Raw genomic sequence first — 21372 nt, forward strand, 5'->3', positions numbered from 1 at the left:
TGCTGTGGTTTGTTAGCCTTGTTCCTCTAGGGGTAGGAACAACATGTTTAGGGACGTTGGATCCCTTATATTATGGACATTTCATGCTCAATGCTATAAGGAACAAAAATGTCTATAACAGTTGCCCCCTAAAGTATGAGGCCGTTTATCGGGTGAAATGCTTTATCCAGGAGGATCCGAAGTTCATCCAATGCTGGGAGGAGACCTGTAATAAGATACAATACAATACATTATTTTCCATACTGCTTTCATGATCTAGCTGAGGCGGGCATTCCCATGCTCAGCTTTATAAATTCATTTTTCTGTACATAGAACAGACAATCGTCTGATGGTAGACTGATAATTTTGATGAAATTATCATCCTTTGGGTAGGATGATTATCTGCTGCAATGATGTACATGTCAATGTCTTTATTTTTCCTGAATATATATCGCAGCCCGGATGGATGAAACTAGATCCGGGGTCTTCAAACTCGTTCGATCTTCACTCTAAGTACAAGTCGATCCATGTGAGAAATGTTTTGAAGTCGAACATGGAAAGAAATCGCTTGATTACCGGTCAATGAGGTAAACCGTTAACAAGCGCGAGAGGAATCACCGATAATGATAATGACCCTCAAGGTACTGCAGTACAATTCACGTGGTGTGAATAAAGGACTTGGCGTCGAACACCACGCAAAATCTTTCGGTCGAAGGTCATTGATGTATACCTGTCGCCGGAAGTGAGAAACTTGCCATTGAGGCATGCAAGCTTCAAAGTACTGAAGGGGTTGTTCCTAGATCAACTTCTTGGATAATGCGCTGATGTCGACAAGAAGCGATCCGTCAAATGAGGGCCTTAATGTATCCCACATCAGTGACACGGAACGGAGCTAATGATTTTGATGGAGGTGAAAACGATCTGTGACATATGATTCAGAGTGGCGGTCATGAAAGGATGAAGGATAATGTATGGCAGTGGATGGGACACGGTTGACTTTTCTGAACGACTTCTCTTGAACATATGGCGACACTGATGCGATGGATCGGTAGCATTACCCCAAATATGGATGGTATGGCGAGACCATGGTGATGTGACCGGTGAATGAAACAACCCAACCCGATTGTGGTACGGAAGAAAAGTGTCATGTTCAAGAGCGACTTGCTACCATCAAAGTTTTCTTGAGTTTCTCCCAATTTTTCCCCAGTCATTGCTGACCAGTACCTCTTTATTTTTGTCAAGCTTGAGGAGGATAACATATGCTTGTTCTATAACTTGCCCTTCGGGCAAGCCCATCGCTATGTTTTAACGAGCCTAGCGATAGTGAAACTCGTTCTCGTCTAAAGACAAGTTTATCGCTATTTAATGATTTTAACGAGTCTAACGACAAGGAAAACTTGGTCCTTTTCACTTTTAGAGAGTCTGAAAAGGTACATAAAGTTAACTCCAAAGGTCCTTTTTCGTCATCTAATCCCTTTAGTCCGAAAAAGTATAAAACAATACAGAAGGGATGAGTTTTCGATAGTTTTAACGAGCCGAACAAAACAAGCGCTCGATATTTTTGTGCAATAATCCCTCAGGTCCAAAAAGATTAAAACCTAGAGGAGGGATAGCACTTCCTGTCCCTTTAACGAGCTGGAAGGCCAAGGACTCGGCAATCTTTTCATATTTTACGAGTCAGATGAAAAGAGCTTAAAGAAGACTCATCTTTTGAGGAACGAGTGATAAACAGGGTTAGCAGCTGATTCCAGGTACAGGTTGGAATTTTCCAATCACGGCAGTGTCACAAGGATGGCTAGGTGAAATCACTCTTCGCAGCTGTTCCTCAAAATGGGTAAACAATCATATGGAGGTGAACGATCGGCCAAATGAAAAGTGGAGGTGACGGTGCAAACACGACCAAGGCTTTAATGGCTGATAATGTTACATTCACAGTGGTTATTTACCGGGTAGTGGTTCATTTTTTATTTTAAAATGAGCTTAAACGCTGGTGGAAACACTTGCTCATTGCTTATGTTTATTTTTTAACGAGCATGAAGTCCGCGTTAAAACTACTCGGATCTTGCGTTTATTTTTTAACGAGCATGAACTATGTGCTAAAACTGCTCGATTATCCCAGTCATATGATAAGAGCGTCTCATTGAGATTCTATTTTTTATGGAGCTTCATCTCACAAAGCTTTGCCCCGGATCCTTTCGTTATGCAAGTTCGGAAACGACTAATCCTACGAGTTTAAAGGGTTAGAGGTCCTAAAAATTTTAAAAAAATAAATAGTCGCACCTTGCTTGCACTCAAAAAGGTTTGCATGCCCCCAGGCATAAAGTACGATTTCAAGGTTACCCCTACTTTAGTCCGTTAAAACATTTGTTTTACCGAGAGAGGCCTACCTCTTTCAGGTTACCCAAAGATTGTCTCGTTAATCTTTCAAACAAAACACTTCCTCGGCAATGTCTATCGAAATAGACAAAGGTGAGCGACGAAGCCCGCCAACTCACATAACTTTGACAAAAGAATCTTATTCTAGAATAACCCCTCTTCCTAGACGGACGGGGTACAGACTAGTCATATTCTCCCGCGGAAACCTACCCTATACCCAAAGTTTCCCTGCCGAAGCAGACCAGGACGCATGCCCCCTGGGTTCCAGTCATATCCTCCCGGATTACTCGCGCTCATCAAGAGGACGGACCGTGGGTTGAGACACTTCTTGCGTGAAGAGACCATTTAGGGATGGTACATGACTATTTGCGATGCGTGATCCGGGAAATGAAAGTTGGTCCACGAGCTTGACCACTCTTCCTTCATGCGGAAAACACATTACTCTAAAGAGTGAGGAGACGATGGCTCCCATGCAATATATATAGTCTTGTCCAAGGAGTAGGTTATAATCCAAGGGTCCTTGAACGACCATCACGTTCATTTGAACGGTCTTCCCTTTCAATGTTATGGGCACATTGGGGAGGATCCCTAAAGGTCGACTGGTTCCTTTATCAAAGCCTGATAGATTTCTCATTTCAGGCAAAAGCGCTGGCGAACCAAGCGCTTTCCAAGCAATAGAGGAAAGGATACTCACAGATGCCCCCTCGTCAATGATTGTGCCAGCCATTACCATTCTGTATATTCGGACGATGATTCTGAATGGTACGCTTGCTGGCAAGCGGGGTCTGCCTAGTTGGTTCCAGTCGAAGGACACAACTAGGTTGCTCGGTGGTGGGACCGAATAGACGATCGGGTATGACTCTGATGAAGTTCCTTCCTGTGATAAAGGAATGGGCACATTGCCCCCTTGTTCGTCAGAGTCTGTGTTGATGAAGAGAACTTGGACGGTGTCGTCTTTGTTCTCCTCTGTGATGGTATCATTCGAAGATAGAGCCTCTGAAGGCAAAACCGGGTCAACTGCCGCCTCAACCTTTTGACTTTCGTCAGGTATGGATTCAGACGGTTCATCTCCAATGATAGGTGCTTCGGCTGACCACCTGAGCGGGCCAGCCGGGTTCTCAACTAGTGAAGGACTTGGCAGGAGTTTTTGATATCCAGGAGGAAGTTGCGCTCGTAAAATCGGGCGATCTTCCAAAACTCTTTTTGCCTCGTCTAAGAAGGGACAACGGTGGATGGCATGATCGCCTTCACACAGTTTGCAGGGAAATCTAGCTTTCCCTCTCTGTCCTGTGGCTTCACTTCCACTAGTTGACGGTGTGCTATCAACATGGCTATCAGAGGTTGACGCCACCAAATTGTGCAAACGGGGAGACCAGTCCCTTAGTATCCGAGGGATGCAGGGACAATCTCTGTGGAATTGGTCTCCCTTGCATATGACACATGGCGATTTAGGCCTAGTCAGTGCTGTGTGTGGATTTTTGTCAGACGACACTTGTTTGCCCCCAGTCGCTTTTGGCTCCTTCTTCTTCTTCTCTTTCTTCTTCTTTTCCTTCTTCTCCTTAGGAACTTGGTTTTTTGTTCTACCAGTTCCGTCAAGCGAAGAGGAAGGAGGAGAGGAAGAATTATATGAAGTAGAAGGCTGGTGGGTAACTCTGGTCTGGTCTAACTGTTGACTCGACTGTTCAGGAATAGTGGTGTTCTGAACGACATTGGTTGAAAAGAGCTAGACCGGCAGGCCAATTGTCAGTCCTGGAAGCGACAATGTGGCCATATGGGGCGCACCAACATCTCCCCAAGAGGAGAAGGGACTAGGATTTCCACCAAGGGGAATTCCTTGGTTGGTGGGCTCCATCTTTTCAACCTAAAGATCAATGCGGGAATAAAGGGTGATTGTTCCGTTTAAAATAAATTTTTAACGACGCTTAGACACAACTTGCTTTTTCACTTTTAAAGAGTCGAGAAAAAGCTAAAGATGACTCTCGTCTCCTTCGATGTTTTAACGAGCCCGAAGTGACAAATGCTCGGATGGACTTTTTCTATTATAGAGTCTGAAAAAGGCCAAAAGGAACTGCTCTGGAGTTCTAGGCAGAGGGTGTGCCAAACTTTTCGCAAAACCGCAGAATACTTTTTAGGGTACGGGCGGTCGATCTTCCTGAATGCTGTGTTCAGTGCATTGCGATCAGTAGGGCGGCCGACACGGCTTCCTAAGGATAAAGGTTATATTCCTATAGGGGTCTCCCAATATATACGCGACGGTACGTGGGAGCACAATCCGTACTGGCGCTATCGTCCCTCAGGAAGAATCACCCACCATCAACGAGATTGACAGTCACCAGGCTTAACGACGTCGGAACACGTCTCTAGCCTAGACCTCTATGTTGTGCATTATGTTGCAAAGCGTTGTTAAGTTCATTCAGTTTATTTTAAGTTGATCTGTTTAGAAGTTTGCCTTTCTGGATCACCACGAGATGTATGATACAATTCCTAAATGCAGTCTAAAGATGATAAGCAAGCTTTATATTTTTTCAACTTTGAAAATCCTAGCTACTAAGGGAAAAGAAAGACACCATCTTTTCTCAAAGAGCAATCAGCACACTCTAATGCACTTTTCCTAAATCAAGCATGCAAACTATCAAAATGCAAATGCACAATGCAGGTGTTTGTTTTCCGCTTTCTTAGTATTGATGCCTACAAAGAAAGCTTTTTGTACAACTTTGAATTTGCTTTTAAATGACAAATACAAACAAGTTTACTTTTTCGAAATCAGAAAGGGTAGAAGAGAATACAACACTTTATGACTTTTCGAAATGAACACTTGTTTCGACACTTAAAAGAGACAAACTCAAACCAAAAGCAAAAGTAAATGTATAATCAACTGTAAACAGCCAATGAACTCTCTCCTAAGATCACAATCAACAGATCTGAATCAAGGGCTACAGGATGATTATTTCACTCATGCAAAGGAAAACTGTAAATGACACCACAAACACATAAAAACACTCACAGTCTTTTTGTACAAAAGGAGGCAGAATTTAAGCAGAGAAAAGGAGTTATCAGACTGGTACCTATGCTGGTTACAGGCTGCAAAAATCAGAGATCAAAACAAGGCAAAACAGAGCAGAGAACCCCAGCTGCACAAGGCCTAACTGGATCAGCGCAACCTCAACACAGGGGTTTTGAAATTCAGCGCAGGTAGCCTTCACGGGACTTGCGTTGAAATGCAGAACCTCTTCACAGGGGTCGCGCTGAAGGAGAAACGAGAGTTTTTCACTAGGTTCTGGGTCACAGATTGCTGATTAATCTTCGGTTTCAGGCCAAATAAAAGCAACAAGCAAGGTACAATCAAAGGGATGCTTTGAGGGAGTACTAAGATCTATCACAAAGGATCATCAAATCATTTGTGAGTCCATTGTTTAGATCATAGACAAATCCAGTGATTGGATCAAAGCAGCAACTGTCTACTTTGCATCTGAGAATAGCAGATGCAGTTCGATTGTTGCTGTTGAGTCTATGAAACAAACAATGATAGAGACACAAATAAAATGACTAAATAGCTCTCCCCAGTGGAGTTGCCAATTTGTTGTGGGGAAAAATGCCTATGCAGGACGATCCTATCCACCTAAGGTGTGACAGTGCCTTAGCAACAAACAGAGACAGCTATTCTAGTATTCTTCCTTTATGAATTAAGAATGAAGAGAGATGGATGGACTAACCGGTGTCTTCCGTTTGTCCCTCGATCCGGTTTCTCTTCTCCTTGAGGGTTCCCAGCTACTTGCCTTCTCGCTCGCCCAGCTTCAACAGGTCTCTGCAAGATCACAAGAAAAGAACACTACACAAAGACATAGATTCATATTCATAACTAGTTCAGGATTAGAAATAAACTAAACATACTAATGCAATCATACATCAAAGATACATCAGTATATAGGAGAAACCAAGATAGCTTTATTGATGAATAACAAGGTTCAGGAAGAGATACAACCCAGAGGGCTCCAATCCAGCATCTCCTTCCCAGCAAATGGAATTCCTATCTTCATCTCCCTTCAAAGCATTAAGCACCCAATGATTCCAGTCTCAAACCAACAGCAATTCTTTGCAATAACAAAATTCCAGCCTCTAGATCTCATGGAGGAGAGATCCATAAATAGATGTTTGGAGAGAGGATGAGTCAGCTTGAGATCTGACTAGTGTCCTCTCCCTCTGTCAGTTCTTGATTCCACTTGGAGGTTCTTGCTTCTACTTGGAGATTTGGAACCTCTTACTCATCATAGTCAAATTCCCTGAGGCAAGTGTCATTGAGGAAGATTTTGGAAGCTTCCTGGGTTTTGACACCTTGTGGAATGAACTTGCCACATGTCAACTCTCGCTCAGCGCAGGTAGCCAGTGTTGGCTTTGACATTCAGTGCAGGTAGCCAGTGTTGGCTTTGACATTCAGCGCAGACAGCTAGTGGAGCCACTGAATTGATCCTGAATTGACTTGTTTTTGAGCAGTTTCTGGTGGAGAACTTCTGTGAATTGCTGTGGTTTGTTAGCCTTGTTCCTCTAGGGGTAGGAACAACATGTTTAGGGACGTTGGATCCCTTATATTATGGACATTTCATGCTCAATGTTGTAAGGCACAAAAATGTCTATAACAATTGCCAAAAAAATCAACTCCATCATCTCTAAGTTTCTTTGGGTTGGCACTTGCCCCAACCGAAAATTCCATTTAGCTTGGTTGGAATTACTAACCAGACCTATTGTTTTCGGTGGATGGGGCCTTCTGGACACTGGAAACTTCAATTACGCTCTTCTACTTAAGAACCTCTAGCGGGATATTTGTGATGATGGTCTTTGGAACTGTATCATTAAACAAAAATATCTTCATAACCGTGGCCTTCTAGGTTGGATCCGCTTTAGTGCACCTGTGCCTCTTTAGATCTCAAAAATTTGGCATAGCCTGCTACTAATAAAGCATTGGTTCTTCAACAATCTTAAATGGGCCATTGGATCTAGTTCTATCTCAAAAATTGGTTTGGACTCTCTCTTTGGTTTGGAAGGTAGACATACTTTCTCTTTCGCTCCTCGACTTCTTACACAATTTGGAAATTGTTGACGGTGTTGGACCCACCAACATGTCAAGAGGATCTCCCTGGTAATAAGTCCCAATTAGACCTCATATCTTTTGGTGTAGGAGTCCCAGCAGTGTGTCATAAGGTAATTCCTTTACCGCGATGTCGCACAGAGGCAAGTAAGATAACTCTGTCAATAGCAAGGGTGTGACCACTGCAGTGAGTCAAGGAAGGTGAATGAGAGGTTCTAACACATGGGGGGTGAGATGAGTGCGCTTCTTACCAATCTGTAGTAGTACTAAGTTGATAAGGGAACACACGAGCGAAGATGCATCACAAGCTAGAAAGCAGAACAATCAACAATCCAAAGTGATGGTTAAACCAACAACATATCTGTAACAAGATTCATATAATTGCATACGAAGCAGTTCATACACAAATATGTAAGTTAAACAACATATATTGCTAAGCAACTGAAGCAGTCCAACTACAATAACAACATATGCATGAAAATGTGTTGGCTCTTATTATATAAAGAAGTGTAAGTCCCAATCATACAATACATCCATGTAAACCTGCTAGCCCCAACAATGGAATGTTACAACCACATTCGCCTACTCCTCCAAAGAGATGAACTAGCTTCGTGCAGTGGAGAAGCCAAGGCACGTTACAATACTATCCAAGCTTTCTCCAAGATAGTCTTATCAGAAGCTTGGCTGACCAAAAGCCCTTACAATGAGTTATGAGGGACTATTTATAGCAAAGGGTGGGGTTACCCTTAACATTCCCCTTTGTGACAGTTCAACTACCCTCATGACTCTTCACCTACTCTATGACTGTTACATCCAACTATCAACACTTGACTTACACTTGACATGACGTTACATTACAATGCACGTGTTCTCATGTGAGACAACATGGCTTGAGAAAGCCTTGCAAGACATCACTAACACTTGGTCTGTTGTGGTGAGACCAACTCTTTAACATGTTTATGATGGTGAAGGTGGTGAGTTGATGCAAAGCTTGGTTATCCATGATGGTGTGCATGCACCCCATGGTGACATCTTGATGAAGCGAACTCTTGCCTCCGTTGCAATTGGTGCATTGGTTCAGCTCCTTCATCCAACTCGTTTGCCAACATGTGCATGGTCTTCGTGGGTGCGGCTGAACCGACAAAACACTGATGCATAGTGTCTGTGCTGATCTTCAAGTTTGCGCTGGTGGTCATGCATATCAACTTGCCGAAGTACATGTTCAGCTCCAATTGGACTTGCTTCTTGTCTTCGCCTTGGTGATTATGTTGAATGGGTTGGATTTCATGTGTGCACACAATGACATGCATGCTGTTGAATCCCTTGCATGCGACCAACAACACTGCTCACCATGTCTGCTCTCTGTCAGCTGCTGAGATGGATCTTTAACTCGTACAGGCGCAGTTTCATCCGTGAGTGCATGTTGGACCCACTGTTGTTCTTGTTCATGCTGCAACTCATTCGTCTGTCTGTGCAGCGTCATGTTCTTCTTAAGTTGTTGCTTCAGCACATGCAACTCCTTCTCTATTCCATTTTCTATCTTTGCACGATCTTCATGTCACGTCGTCACCTCATAGCCTAAGTCTCCAATGTTGCTTTCATTATCAGTGGATCTGCTTGATCTTGCAAATTTGTTCTGCCTCTGTGTTGTCAACAACTTTCCTCTTGCATTCATTACATCTGTTGCATTCACTATATTTTTTGTGCTTAGTATGCTACCTTCAACTACTATTCATGATGTTGCTTGCTATGATATCTTGATGTTCTTGTCTACGAACAACTTGATATCTTCGTGAGTAGACAATCTCATAGTCATTTGATCGATTGCATCTCCAGGAGTGCTCTGAGCAGTGTCTTCGACTCTACTCTCTTGAAAACCATTGTATCTGCACTACTGAGAGGAAAATGAATACCTGCAATATCTGGATAGATGGCAACATTCATGGCGAGCAATCTGTCAGTTGAAAACCAAAATGAACCTGAGAACTGACTTGCAACATACTTGTGTGACTGATCATGAAGGTTGCGCAATTTCAGCTGGGAGTTCAGGAGACCGACTGCCAAGACAACACAAGGAACAGTCTGGGCTGCTGGGAGACTGACTGACTGCTGGAACTACGCAATGCATAGTCCAGTCTGGCTGCTGACTGCTGGGATTGCGCAATGCACAATCTTAGCTGGTAATGGTTGTAGGCTCAGTGACTGCATTGCACAATTTTCTTTGCCAGCAGCCATTGTCTCTCAAGATTACGCAAAGTAGGCTTGGGGAACAACTATTGGGCAGAAATGCACATTTCTAGAGACGAAGGCAGAGCCTTCCCTCTTAGGATTGCACAATGTTGTCTGGTGAGGCAAAGTCCAGGTCGAGGTTGGGCGGACTCACCGACGAGCAACTGAATGTGAATGTGAATGCATGTTGATACTGAGTGTAAGCATGAGTGAATGATCATGCATGCAAATGGTGAACAACAGATTCAGAAAATGGAACAACATGCATGTGGGTGAGGCGAGTCGCTGAATTAGCGATCATTCGCGGAAAACAGTTTCATGCATGTGACAACAGTGAGATGTTGACGAAAATTGAAACGGTGCTAGGACAAGCTAATATACATGTAAACAATAGCAAGCATTCAAAGAAATCAAGCAAACAGTACTCATACAAGCAAAAACACAAAAAGTGACAGAAATGCAACACAAGGCATGGGAAGTGGGCTTATCCCAAAACAGTTGAGCTGAATCTGCCGACTGCTCCTAGATGTGATGTGGGATGTCAGAGCCACAAGGTTGATGTGAGGAATGAGCTCTGCATCATCTGGTTTATGAGTTTTAATAACATCGAGGTTGTGACGCGCATGCCACAAATCTAGGGAAAGTGACACTTGGTGGGAGGTTTCTGAAATGATCCTTGCATGTAACCTCCAACTGCTAAACATATATCCCTAAAACAAGGGATGTCTTTGCATGTTTCCTTGGGAGAAGCAGCCTATGCATGCAAGTCAGTTTTGCTCCATCTCAGAAGGAACCAGTCAACTCAGCTGCACATGCGAGAGACTGCTCGACTACTGGGAGAAAATGTGCATTTTGTTAAAAAGTGTGCAACAAGAAATGCTAAATTTAGAATGTGCTAAAAATAGACCTGCTAAAAATAGCATGTCTAAAAATAGCAGTTTGGCCAGTGAGGTCATTGGCCACATTAGTTGAGAGGTGAAACTGCTAAAAATAGAAAGTTCTAAAAATAGCATTTCTGGGTCCCTTCCTATTTATAGCAGTCCCTAGTCTATCTATAGGAAGTAAAATTAATTTTGGTCTTAACAACAGTTTGAAATATTAATTAATTAATTTAGTTTAGTTAATTAATTAAGGAAATTCGAATTTGAAGTCTTTGTGAGCATGCACATGAGTTTCCTCCACTGATTGAGGGAATAAGCATGAGTTCTATAATGAGAGAATCGGTTGACTTAGTTCTTACTAGTCAAGTCCAGTTGGTTTATTTTAACAAGTTGTTAAAATAATAAAATATAGTTTGTTAATGCTTGCATGCATGTGACAACTATTATTTTATATAACTGAGGATTCACTCATGGATAACTGTTGCATGTCAGTTCTGTTAGAGACCCAGTTGAGATCAGATGTGGGACAATGTACTATCAGATGCTTAACTATTTCTAGTAAGTATTTTTTGCATGGTTGAGGAACTAGTGTTCTCAAGGAATACATAGTTGGACCATTGGTTGTTTTTGGTATGTTGGAATTAATAGCATATGCTTTTGTTATTATTTCCTAAGCAAACTACGTAAGGACCATAGGGAAAGCCTATATAAACAGGGCTTGGGTGGTTCATGAGACATATCTTCATATCTTCATGGTTCATTGAGAACTGAACATCTTGAGAGCTAATTCTTTTTGTATTGTGAAGAGGATTTCCACTTGATTGATAATACATGGTTGGGGTTTTATGCTGGTGCTTTCCCCTGGATATATCTTGTGTTATGTGTGATTATTTCTCTTGATCAATTATGCATGTTTCTACTTGATGTTGCTCATGAATTCGATTATGCTTCCGCTTAATGTTTTGTAGAAGTAGAACAAGTATTATGCTTTAGGACATTGCATATATCGGTTTGTTCTACAAGTGAAATTTCTACATGGTATCAAAGCACAGGTGATCAAGCAAGAACAGTATACTGAGAGGAGATTTCAAAGTTTTGAGTTTTGGGCCGAGAGTTTGCAAAGCAGATCTGAAAATTTCTGTACAAAATTTTCAGAAATAAATAGCAAATTTGGATTCCTTGCGGAAAAATACCCAAAATCAAAAAAAAAATAAAAAATCAGCTAAATCGGAGTTCGGATGAGGGAGATATTGCTGATTTAAAATCAGCTCCTTTTCTGGAAAATTTCGTGACGGCGGGAAAGTGGAAATAGATTGGTGTGCTAGTCAAGAACCTGTATGCATTTGAGGTACAAGATGCATGCAAAGCCTTGAGGAGCAAGGCAAAGGTTAGAGACTTGGTGGTTGAGAGGGAGGGACTATATTACCTCTCAACATGCAGAGACAGAAGAAGTCTCAGACGATTGTGGAGGAGCCATGATTGGTGCAGCAGCTTCAGGAGGTTGTGGAGCAGCCACAACAAGGGAAGCTAAGACGAGATCGAGTAGAGACATCTACTCATGCAGAGACCTCCAGTAGGGAGAAACTTCGAGCCAGGTGGGCAGATGGATCACATGTAGCCATACCTCCAGGTAGGAGGTGGGGCGATGTGGAGTGATTGTCCCAAGGAGGAGGGGCAGGATCCTTGAGGTACCCAACCTCTTGGATGAGACCTTGCTACTAGAGTCTCGATGTGGAGTAGCAGGAACTGACTGATTGGTTAGAGACAAATGCAGATGGAGTGGCAGAGAGAGTGACAGTGCAAGGAATCCCAGGACAGCGCATAGCTAGCAGGCTGCAGCAATGCGAGAGGCACAAGTGTTTTGCATAGTGCTAGGTGGCACAGAGAGGTGTGCAATGGTGCGAGATGCATGGAGATGTTGCAGTAGCGCATATGTCAGAGAGGGAGCACTTGTCAGCAGCAAGTAGAGCTTCAGCATCAGAGTATGTTCCTAGCCCAACAGAGTGGTCAGTTGGGAGTGTTTTTGTTCCAAGTGTTGTTGGAGCAAGTGGACCGGGTAGATGTGTTGCATGCAGAACATTCCAGAGTTACAAGATCGGGTTTGAAAGGAAGCCTTTCTTGTTGAGAGGGAGTGTTGAAAAGTGTGCAACAAGAAATGCTAAATTTAGAATGTGCTAAAAATAGACCTGCTAAAAATAGCATGTTTAAAAATAGCAGTTTGGCCAGTGAGGTCATTGGCCACATTGGGTGAGAGGTGAAACTGCTAAAAATAGAAAGTTCTAAAAATAGCATTTCTGGGTCCCTTCCTATTTATAGCAGTCCCTAGTCTATCTATAGGAAGTAAAATTAATTTTGGTCTTAACAACAGTTTGAAATATTAATTAATTAATTCAGTTGAGTTAATTAATTAAGGAAATTCGAATTTTAAGTCTTTGTGAGCATGCACATGAGTTTCCTCCATTGGTTGAGGGAATAAGCATGAGTTCTATAATGAGAGAATCAGTTGACTTAGTTCTTACTAGTCAAGTCCAATTAGATTATTTTAACAAGTTGTTAAAATAATAAAATATAGTTTGTTAATGCTTGCATGCATGTGACAACTATTATTTTAGATAACTGAGGATTCACTCATGGATAACTGTTGCATGTTAGTTCTATCAGAGACCCAGTTGAGATCAGATGTGGGACAATGTACTATCAGATGCTTAACTATTTCTAGTAAGTAGTTTTTGCATGGTTGAGGAACTAGTGTTCTCAAGGAATACGTAGTTGGACCATTGGTTGTTTTTGGTATGTTGGAATTAATAGCATATGATTTTGCTATTATTTCCTAAGAAAACTACATAAGGACCATAGGGAAAGCCTATATAAACAGGGCTTGGGTGGTTCATGAGACATATCTTCATATCTTCATAGTTCATTGAGAACTGAATAGCTTGAGAGCTAATTCTTTTTGTATTGTGAAGAGGATTTCCACTTGATTGATAATACATGGTTGGGGTTTTATGCTGGTGCTTTCCCCTGGATATATCTTGTGTTATGTGTGATTGTTTCTCTTGATCATCTATGCATGTTTCTACTTGATGTTGCTCATGAATTCAATTATGCTTCCGCTTAATGTTTTGTAGAAGTAGAACAAGTATTATGCTTTAGGACATTGCACATATCGGTTTGTTCTACAGGTGAAATTTCTACACATTTCTGGCTGGGAGCTGGGCTGAATGCCTAGGATATTTGCGTAATTTCTAGGCAGAGCAACTAATTGCTGCCCAGATTTTCGCAAATTCTGGGCTGAGCAACCCTACTGGGGAAATTTGTGCAATTTCTGTTGGAAGTGTTCGCTAGCAAAATTGCACAATCTGAGAGCCCAGCAGGCTGCTAAAAAGGATTGCGCAATTTCTGGAGGGAAGGCTGGTTGCCCTCCAGAAATGCGCAAATTTTCTTGGGGATGCTGCTCAGCCTACAGTTGGACCAAGTCCAGGTGAACAGCTTGTGAGGGAAATGCATCAAGCTGTGATCAACGGGCTGCCTTTGTGCATGACAAACATTGAAGCTTGTGTACTTGACGAAGCAAGACAAGGTGTTGTGAAAGGTTGGTAGGGAGGCTCCAAAACATGTTAAGGCAAAATTTTGGAGGGTGGTTGTAGCCGCTACAACAGAAATTTATGTCCTTAAAGAAATTGCCATTACTTCACTCTCTTCCTCTATTTCCACGCATTGGAAATCTGCTGGTGATCTTGGATTACCTTCACATCTAGCACTAGAGTGGTCTGACTCTATCTCCAATATTAAAATTACAGGCATTGTCATCTCCCCAAAGGAGGACTGATTAATCTAGTTTGAAGGTTATCTAAAAGGCCATGTTATTGTTTGTGAGGCCTATCACTTAATCACCCATCCCTATGGATCGAACATACTATTCTCCTAACTCTCGCAATCCTAGAAATGGAACATGCCACTAAAACTTTAGTGTTTTATCTGTTCGGTGGCTCACAATTATGTATTCACATGGGACAACCTTTCTAAGCAGGGCTTTCAAGGCCCTAACAAGTGTTCTCTATGCATGTCACATGGCGAAGACATCAATCATTTGTTTATCCTTTGTGCTTTCACATCCTCGATTTGGTATAGGGTGCTTAATTCACTGCAAATTCAAGCTGATTGGGATAAGTCGGATATTGTTACTTGCCTTGGTTGGTGGACTAAGGACTACAAGCAGCACCAAACTTTGCCTTTTTTTTGCTCTCTAGGGCATCTAGAGGGCCAAGGACACCCTCATTTTCAAGCAGGTGCAAATTGACATCTAGAGGACCTGCAGTAGGATCACATGCTACTACCAGGAATTCTACTCTCACTCTTCCATGTGCCACAAAATTATCCTTCCTCCTAAGAATATATGGTCTTCCTTCCCTGTGGGATTTTTCGATGGTGCATCTTCTTTCGGATTGTGGCAATGGCATGGAGTCTCCTACACTCTCCAATTAGAAGTAGAGGGTTAGAGTTCTCATTAATCTCTTCCTGAAAATTGTTCATTTCCCATATCTACAAACATCAAAATGGTGAGGCTGACACTCTATCCAAGACTAGATGCAGCGTTATTCCTAGAAAGATCCATTTTCAATCTTTCATCCATGGTGAACTACAAGAAACTAGACACATCAATATTTGAGGACTTTTTTATCACATGGACAATTAAAATTTTGTCATGTTATATGACCATGGACCAATGGACATTTTGGCTCAATTGTATGAGTTACTAGTGTTTTCTTCTTTCACATGTATTTTTTGCATTATTTTTGCTCTTTTGTAACTCAAAATGTTATGGTGCATTGTATTTCGCAGTAGATTCTGAACTAGCTTTTGCCCTTGATTCCAAACATCTCTAAAAATGGCATGACATATCATTCATAATATTGTATTTTCTTATTCGTTTTATTGAAAGCATTTTTTCTATTTTGAAAAAAAAAAGTGCAAAAAAATATTTAAAAAAATATTTCATAGAATGGATCTCTTATCTTAAAAAGACCAAGATCCAACAGTAACTTGTATTTCCCCCCAATGGGGATGCCTACCTAACCTTAATATGTTATTTATTAATCTTTTGAAATGTGAAATGTGGGTGGACATTTGGCTTTTAACACACATGGCTTGGCACATTGATAAAGGTTAGCGTCAAGCTATGTATCTAACATTCCCTCATGTTAAATACATGTGCATGGGGTGGCAAAGAATTGTGAGCTACAATGGAGGTGAGGTAGGCCACCCACTCCCACGCTTATGGTTTCACAATCATTTGCAACAAAATTTTAATGGTATCGACTATGGTGTACGATATATCTCCCATGAAATGTTGATCGTGGCGGTAACTCGATGAGTTTTCATATCTTGTCTACTATCCATGGTGTTTTGAGCAAGGAACCAATGTATCTCATGTTGTTATTGCACTCTACAAAGCTAGGGCTAGTTTTGAATCAATGGCATTTCTATCAAATTCACATCTTGTGGAGTCTAAATCCTCAAGTATCTCATACCCTTGTTTAGTGTTGGTATTCTAGACACTTTTCAATTTAGTTATGAGTCTTGGACCTTGTTGCTTCAATGGGTGCAATTTCATTTCATAAGTTGGCTTTTGAGTTATTGTTGTTTGTATTTTCCACCATGGTCTCAATTATTGGTTGTTGGGAGTTTCTATTTGCAATCTTTGTCCTTTGTTGTGTTGTCACCGTGGTTTGAGTATTGGTTGCTAGAATTTTAGGGTCACATCAAGGAAAATTGGGTATTACCTCCTCTTTTGTTCACACAGACTATTACTTGGGCTAGTGCTTTGCAACCTAGGCTCATTCATGAGTGGTCAGTTATTGTACTGCGGCCTCTAATTTTGTCTTTCAAGGACAACACTCTTGCCTTAGCCATTAACGAGTTACTAGTTTGTCCTTCAATTAGTATTCTAAGGTATGGCTCTTTAATTCAATGTTTGCCTAGTCTTTTGGCATTCAAGGTCATGGTTCCCCACCAACATTTGTTAAATTGTCAAGCTAGTGGTCATCCTATTAGGGGCAAATGGAATCATCAAATCGCAAGTGACTCGCTTCTTTCTTTAGTGTTGTACCCCTAGAGGTGCATAAGAAGATTCTATTACTAGAAGCCAAGGAGTTTGGGGACCACCCCTATTTCTAGAACTCAAAGGTTGCCTAAGAAAATTTGCTAAGGCTTCCAAAACTTAATAAAATGAGAAAAAACAACTAATTTTCTTGAATTCCTTGGCTACAAGGCTACAATTTGACTCTTTGTTTCGGCTAGTTATGAAAAACAACCAAATTAATAACTGCAACTTGTTCTCTCATTTGGAAGACAACAAGAAAATTCCCAAAAATGTAAGATTCAAAGTTAATGATTCGGATGCTTATCTATGTCAAGTGGAGAAAACTCTTCTAACAAATTCCAATTCTAGGGATCTCACTAACCCTCTAAGAGACCTTACCAAATTTCTATTTGGTAGCTCTCCAAAGCCTTCAATTCCTATGTTAGATTAATTAGAGGATTTTCTAGATTTTGGGTCTCACTTTTTTGAGAATGTAAGGTATGGTGCTAACTTTGGTTCAATAGTCTCTTGTTGCTCTTTTGGTTGGATGTTGGGGCAATTTCACATTTGAAGCACTAGTTATGTTCACACAACATTTAAGGGAGCTTCTAGAGCTCTCTAGTCTACTTCATTATCACAATTGCTCTAATGGTTATACTAATGCATGCCAATCTTTTGGTAATTTGGCATGGCCACCAATGTGGTTCCTAGCTTATTTCACTTGGTGTTGGCACTAGCAATCATTGTTGGTGGCAATTATATTTTGGTGTGTTCACTAGTTGTCATGGTTCTTGTTGTGTTCAATTGTTGGTGGTGATTCTAATGTTGTTATGTTCACTATCTATAATGGCTCTTGTTGTGATGTTCATGGTGGATGTTGTTCTTCTTATCATGTACTAGAGGAGTGGTAGTTGGCCTCTTGTAAGTCAATCATGTTTTACACTTGCAGAATCTTTGCTGATATTTTCCATATAATTCTAATTCCGGTAATGCAATAGAATGTTTTTTATTTACCCAAAAAAAAAAAATTATTATTTACAACCAAAACAGAAATACAAATACATCACAAAAAATAAATATAAATAGTTGTGAAAGTCTTTATTAAAAACTAACTAAATTAATTTCATAATGGCAATCTTAACTCTGTTGAAATCCAATTGCATACCAATAAATTGGAATATATATATATATATAAAGACCCTGCACCTGATTGAAAACCCAACTAAGATATGGTATCAACCTCATTAATCAGTTTTCAAAACAACATCCTCTCATGCATGACAATTTCTAACATCAAATATGTATATATATATTCAGCAAATTGATTTATGATAAAAATCTTGACTATGTGAAAATCAAACCTGATTGAAAACCCAACTAAGATATGGCATGAATTTCATTAATTAGTGTTCAAAGCATATGCGAAGGACATCCTCTCATAGAGAACAATTTCTAATAGCAATAATTCACAAAACATTGAACTAAATTGCATTCAATTACCCAAACAGAAACCCTAACATATTCACACATACTCAATGAACTGATTGTCACTGAAAGCCAATAGTTTAATAGCTTAACTGCTTTAAACCAAGTTGGAAAAGCATGACAAATAAATTTCGAAATAGAAGTAAAGATCTGACCTTATCACAAAAAAATAAGTTTAAAATGGCCAGTACAGAGAATCCAGAAAACAACAAACCGTTACAGAGCAGTTACTCAAGATACTGAACCAATTAACCCCTAAAGGCAAGGACAAAAGTTTCATTGTAGGGACGGCGGTAAAAAAAAGCCATCGCATTTAAATACAAGAAAAATATCAAATTCAGGCACTGGTGAACTTGGTCACCGCCTTGGTACCCTCCGAGACGGCGTGCTTGGCGAGCTCCCCTGGAAGCGCCAGCCTTACAGCGGTCTGAATCTCGCGAGATGTAATGGTGGGCTTCTTGTTGTAGCGGGCAAGTTTCGATGACTCGCTCGCTAACTTCTCAAAGATATCGTTGATGAAGCTGTTCATTATCCCCATGGCCTTGCTAGAAATGCCAATATCTGGGTGAACCTGCTTCAAAACCTTAAAGATATAGATCTTGTACGTCTCAACGCTCTTCTTGTGCTTCTTCTTGCCCTTCTTCTCTCCGCCTTCTTTTGGAAGCTTCTTCTCGGCCTTGGGAGTGGGCTTCTTCTCTGCAACAGGGGACTTCTCTGCGACGGGCTTCTTCTTAGCGGCTTTCTTGTCTGCCTTTGGAGCCATAGTTGTGACGAACAGAAAATACGAACCTAGACGACACGGGAACGGTTCAATCAAAAGAGAAAATAAGAGATCACGGATCTCAGCGGAAATATCGAAAAGGAATCGATTGTCAGAGAGGAGATGATTGGATCCAGAACCTAGGCTCCTATTGGTTGGTTGGGTGTGGCACGGATCGATGGCATCCGTTTAATCTGGAACCGTAGATTAGAATTATTTTCCATATTAGCGGTTAGAGACTTTGACCAACCGAGGAGTTTTCTGGGAAGTAAAAGATGCACTTGGTCATAACCCATTCTCGTTTTGCCAAATAAAATCGCAGAGTGAGTTTTTTTTCATTTAGTTTATCCGGTGTGAATATTTTGTGATTTTTCAAGATATTTGAATTTATTTTTATATTTAAAAACACATTTGAAAATCTTATCAAAATTTGGAATCACAGAAATTTTATGCAAAAAAATAATCCAACAAAATTTTTAATTATGAGAAAATCAAAAAATAATCTAACAAAATTTTAAGTTTCAATAATGATTTATTTTATATTAAAAATTTATATTTAAATTAATTAAGAATTTATAATAAATAAAAATAAAAAATTAAAGACTTTTTTATTTTAATTTTTTTTAATGGCCATTTAAACTTTGAATTTCATAGTTTATTTATGAAATTCAAATATTTTATATCATGGTAATTTCCAATTCAACTACTCTCATAAATTTTTATTTCAAATAATTTAAAATAAATAAATTATTTAAATCAAATAATAAATATTATTTAAATTATGGTGCACTCATAATCCCTATTCCTTTTCCTCCTTTATTAAATCTAATCTCTGAATCTAATTTGGCTAATTTTAAATTTTTAATATTTAACAAAAATCTCTTTATATTCTCTTGTTTTAATTTTAATAATTAATTATTAAAAAAATCTTATTTCTAAAGTTTCATTGCTAATAGTAGTTAACCAATCACTCTATTTGATATGGTCATGCACCTTTTCTTCTCACAAAAAGCTTTATCTGTTCATGAGGATGAGGATGGGTGGAGGATGAGGATGGGTGGAGCGTCCACCTGAAATATGGTCATGACCTTTTCTTCTCACAAAAAGCTTTATCTGTTCATGAGGATGAGGATGGGTGGAGCGTCCACCATAAACATTGGAACGTTCACCATAAACATCGAACGTACATGTTACACCAACCTAGATCCATCTTAAAAGCCTCTTTTTTGAGTTCACAACTTGATGAAAGGTTCGCACCCAGAGAGATTTAGATTTGATCCCTCTCAGCACTTAATAGATCTGAGATTAAGATGGATCTAAGTTGGTTTCAATTGTGTCGTTTAATAGATATGAGATTAGGATGGATCTAAGTTGGTTTCAATTGTGTGCGGCCATGGAAAAATTGTTGAACATCTAATTATCCTATTCATTTTAAATATGCTAAATATTTCAAAGATTAATATAGTCATTTTAATTTTAAATTTGCTCAATTATGATAGAGATTGTTTAATGATGAAATAAAAAAAATTGAATGCCAAGTAACAATGTAACAATGTTGAATGTTAAAAATTGTGAATAATACTTGAATGTAGTCAATTACAAATAGTCTTTATTGTGATTTATCTCAAACTATTTTCTTCTACTATTCTTATTGACATCATACTGTCTCTGTTGCTCTCCAATATTAATAGTAGCTTTCTCCAAAGTCAATCATTGTGACTTATGGAGTGTTAAACCCCAAATAAGTTTCAAAGGTAGTTGTTTTCTATTGCCTTCTTTGAATGAAAAGTTAGTAACAATGTTGAATGATGGACTTATGGAGTGTTAAACCACAAATAAGTTTCAAAGGTAGTTGTTTTCTATTGCCTTCTTTGAATGCAAAGTTAGTAACAATGTTGAATGATGGAAAATGAGAATAATTAGAATGTAGTCAATTACAATAGTTTACAGTTCCATGAAGCAAACATTCCACGTAAGTGAACATTTTATTTAAGATGAAAATTTAAGTATTTTATTTATGGTTGAATTACTTTAACACATAAATCAATGCACAATGTCAATAAATTTTTGTGCTTACACCAAAATCGATGCACACTATTAATTTAATTACTTTAAAATTAATGTACATCATACATCTAGTTACATCAAATATGAAATCAACATCTACAGTGAAATCAATGCATCAAGTGCAAGCATTCAAACAGAATTAGATATCAACATCTACATTGAAATTAATGCATCAAATACAAGCAATCAAATAAGATTAGAAATAAACATCTACACTTAAATCAATGCATCTAGTGCAAGTAATCAAATAGGATTAAAAATCAACATCTACACTTAAATCAATGCATCTAGTGCAAGTAATCAAATAAAAATAGAAATCAACAGCTACATTGAAAGCAATGCATCTAGTGTAATCAATCAAATAGGATTAGAAATCAACATCTACATTGAAATCAATGGATCTATTTTAGTGAATACCATTGTATCTCCC

The 21372-nt window shown here is 39.6% G+C and overlaps 1 protein-coding gene across 1 annotated transcript; it reads right to left on the reverse strand.

Moving 5' to 3' along the window:
• Positions 1 to 18355: 18355 nt before the first annotated feature.
• LOC149159394 (histone H2B.4-like) lies at positions 18356 to 18909 on the reverse strand. The gene has a single exon (XM_089433483.1). It carries the CDS (start codon positions 18876 to 18878, stop codon positions 18453 to 18455), a length of 426 nt encoding a protein of 141 aa, XP_089289609.1. The 5' UTR covers positions 18879 to 18909; the 3' UTR covers positions 18356 to 18452.
• Positions 18910 to 21372: the final 2463 nt, after the last annotated feature.

This window comes from Pinus tabuliformis, chromosome 5_2 (assembly GCF_031772625.1).
Source record: "Pinus tabuliformis cultivar Carrire ecotype Pingquan chromosome 5_2, CPIR1, whole genome shotgun sequence".
Classification (NCBI taxonomy): Eukaryota; Viridiplantae; Streptophyta; class Pinopsida; order Pinales; family Pinaceae; genus Pinus; species Pinus tabuliformis.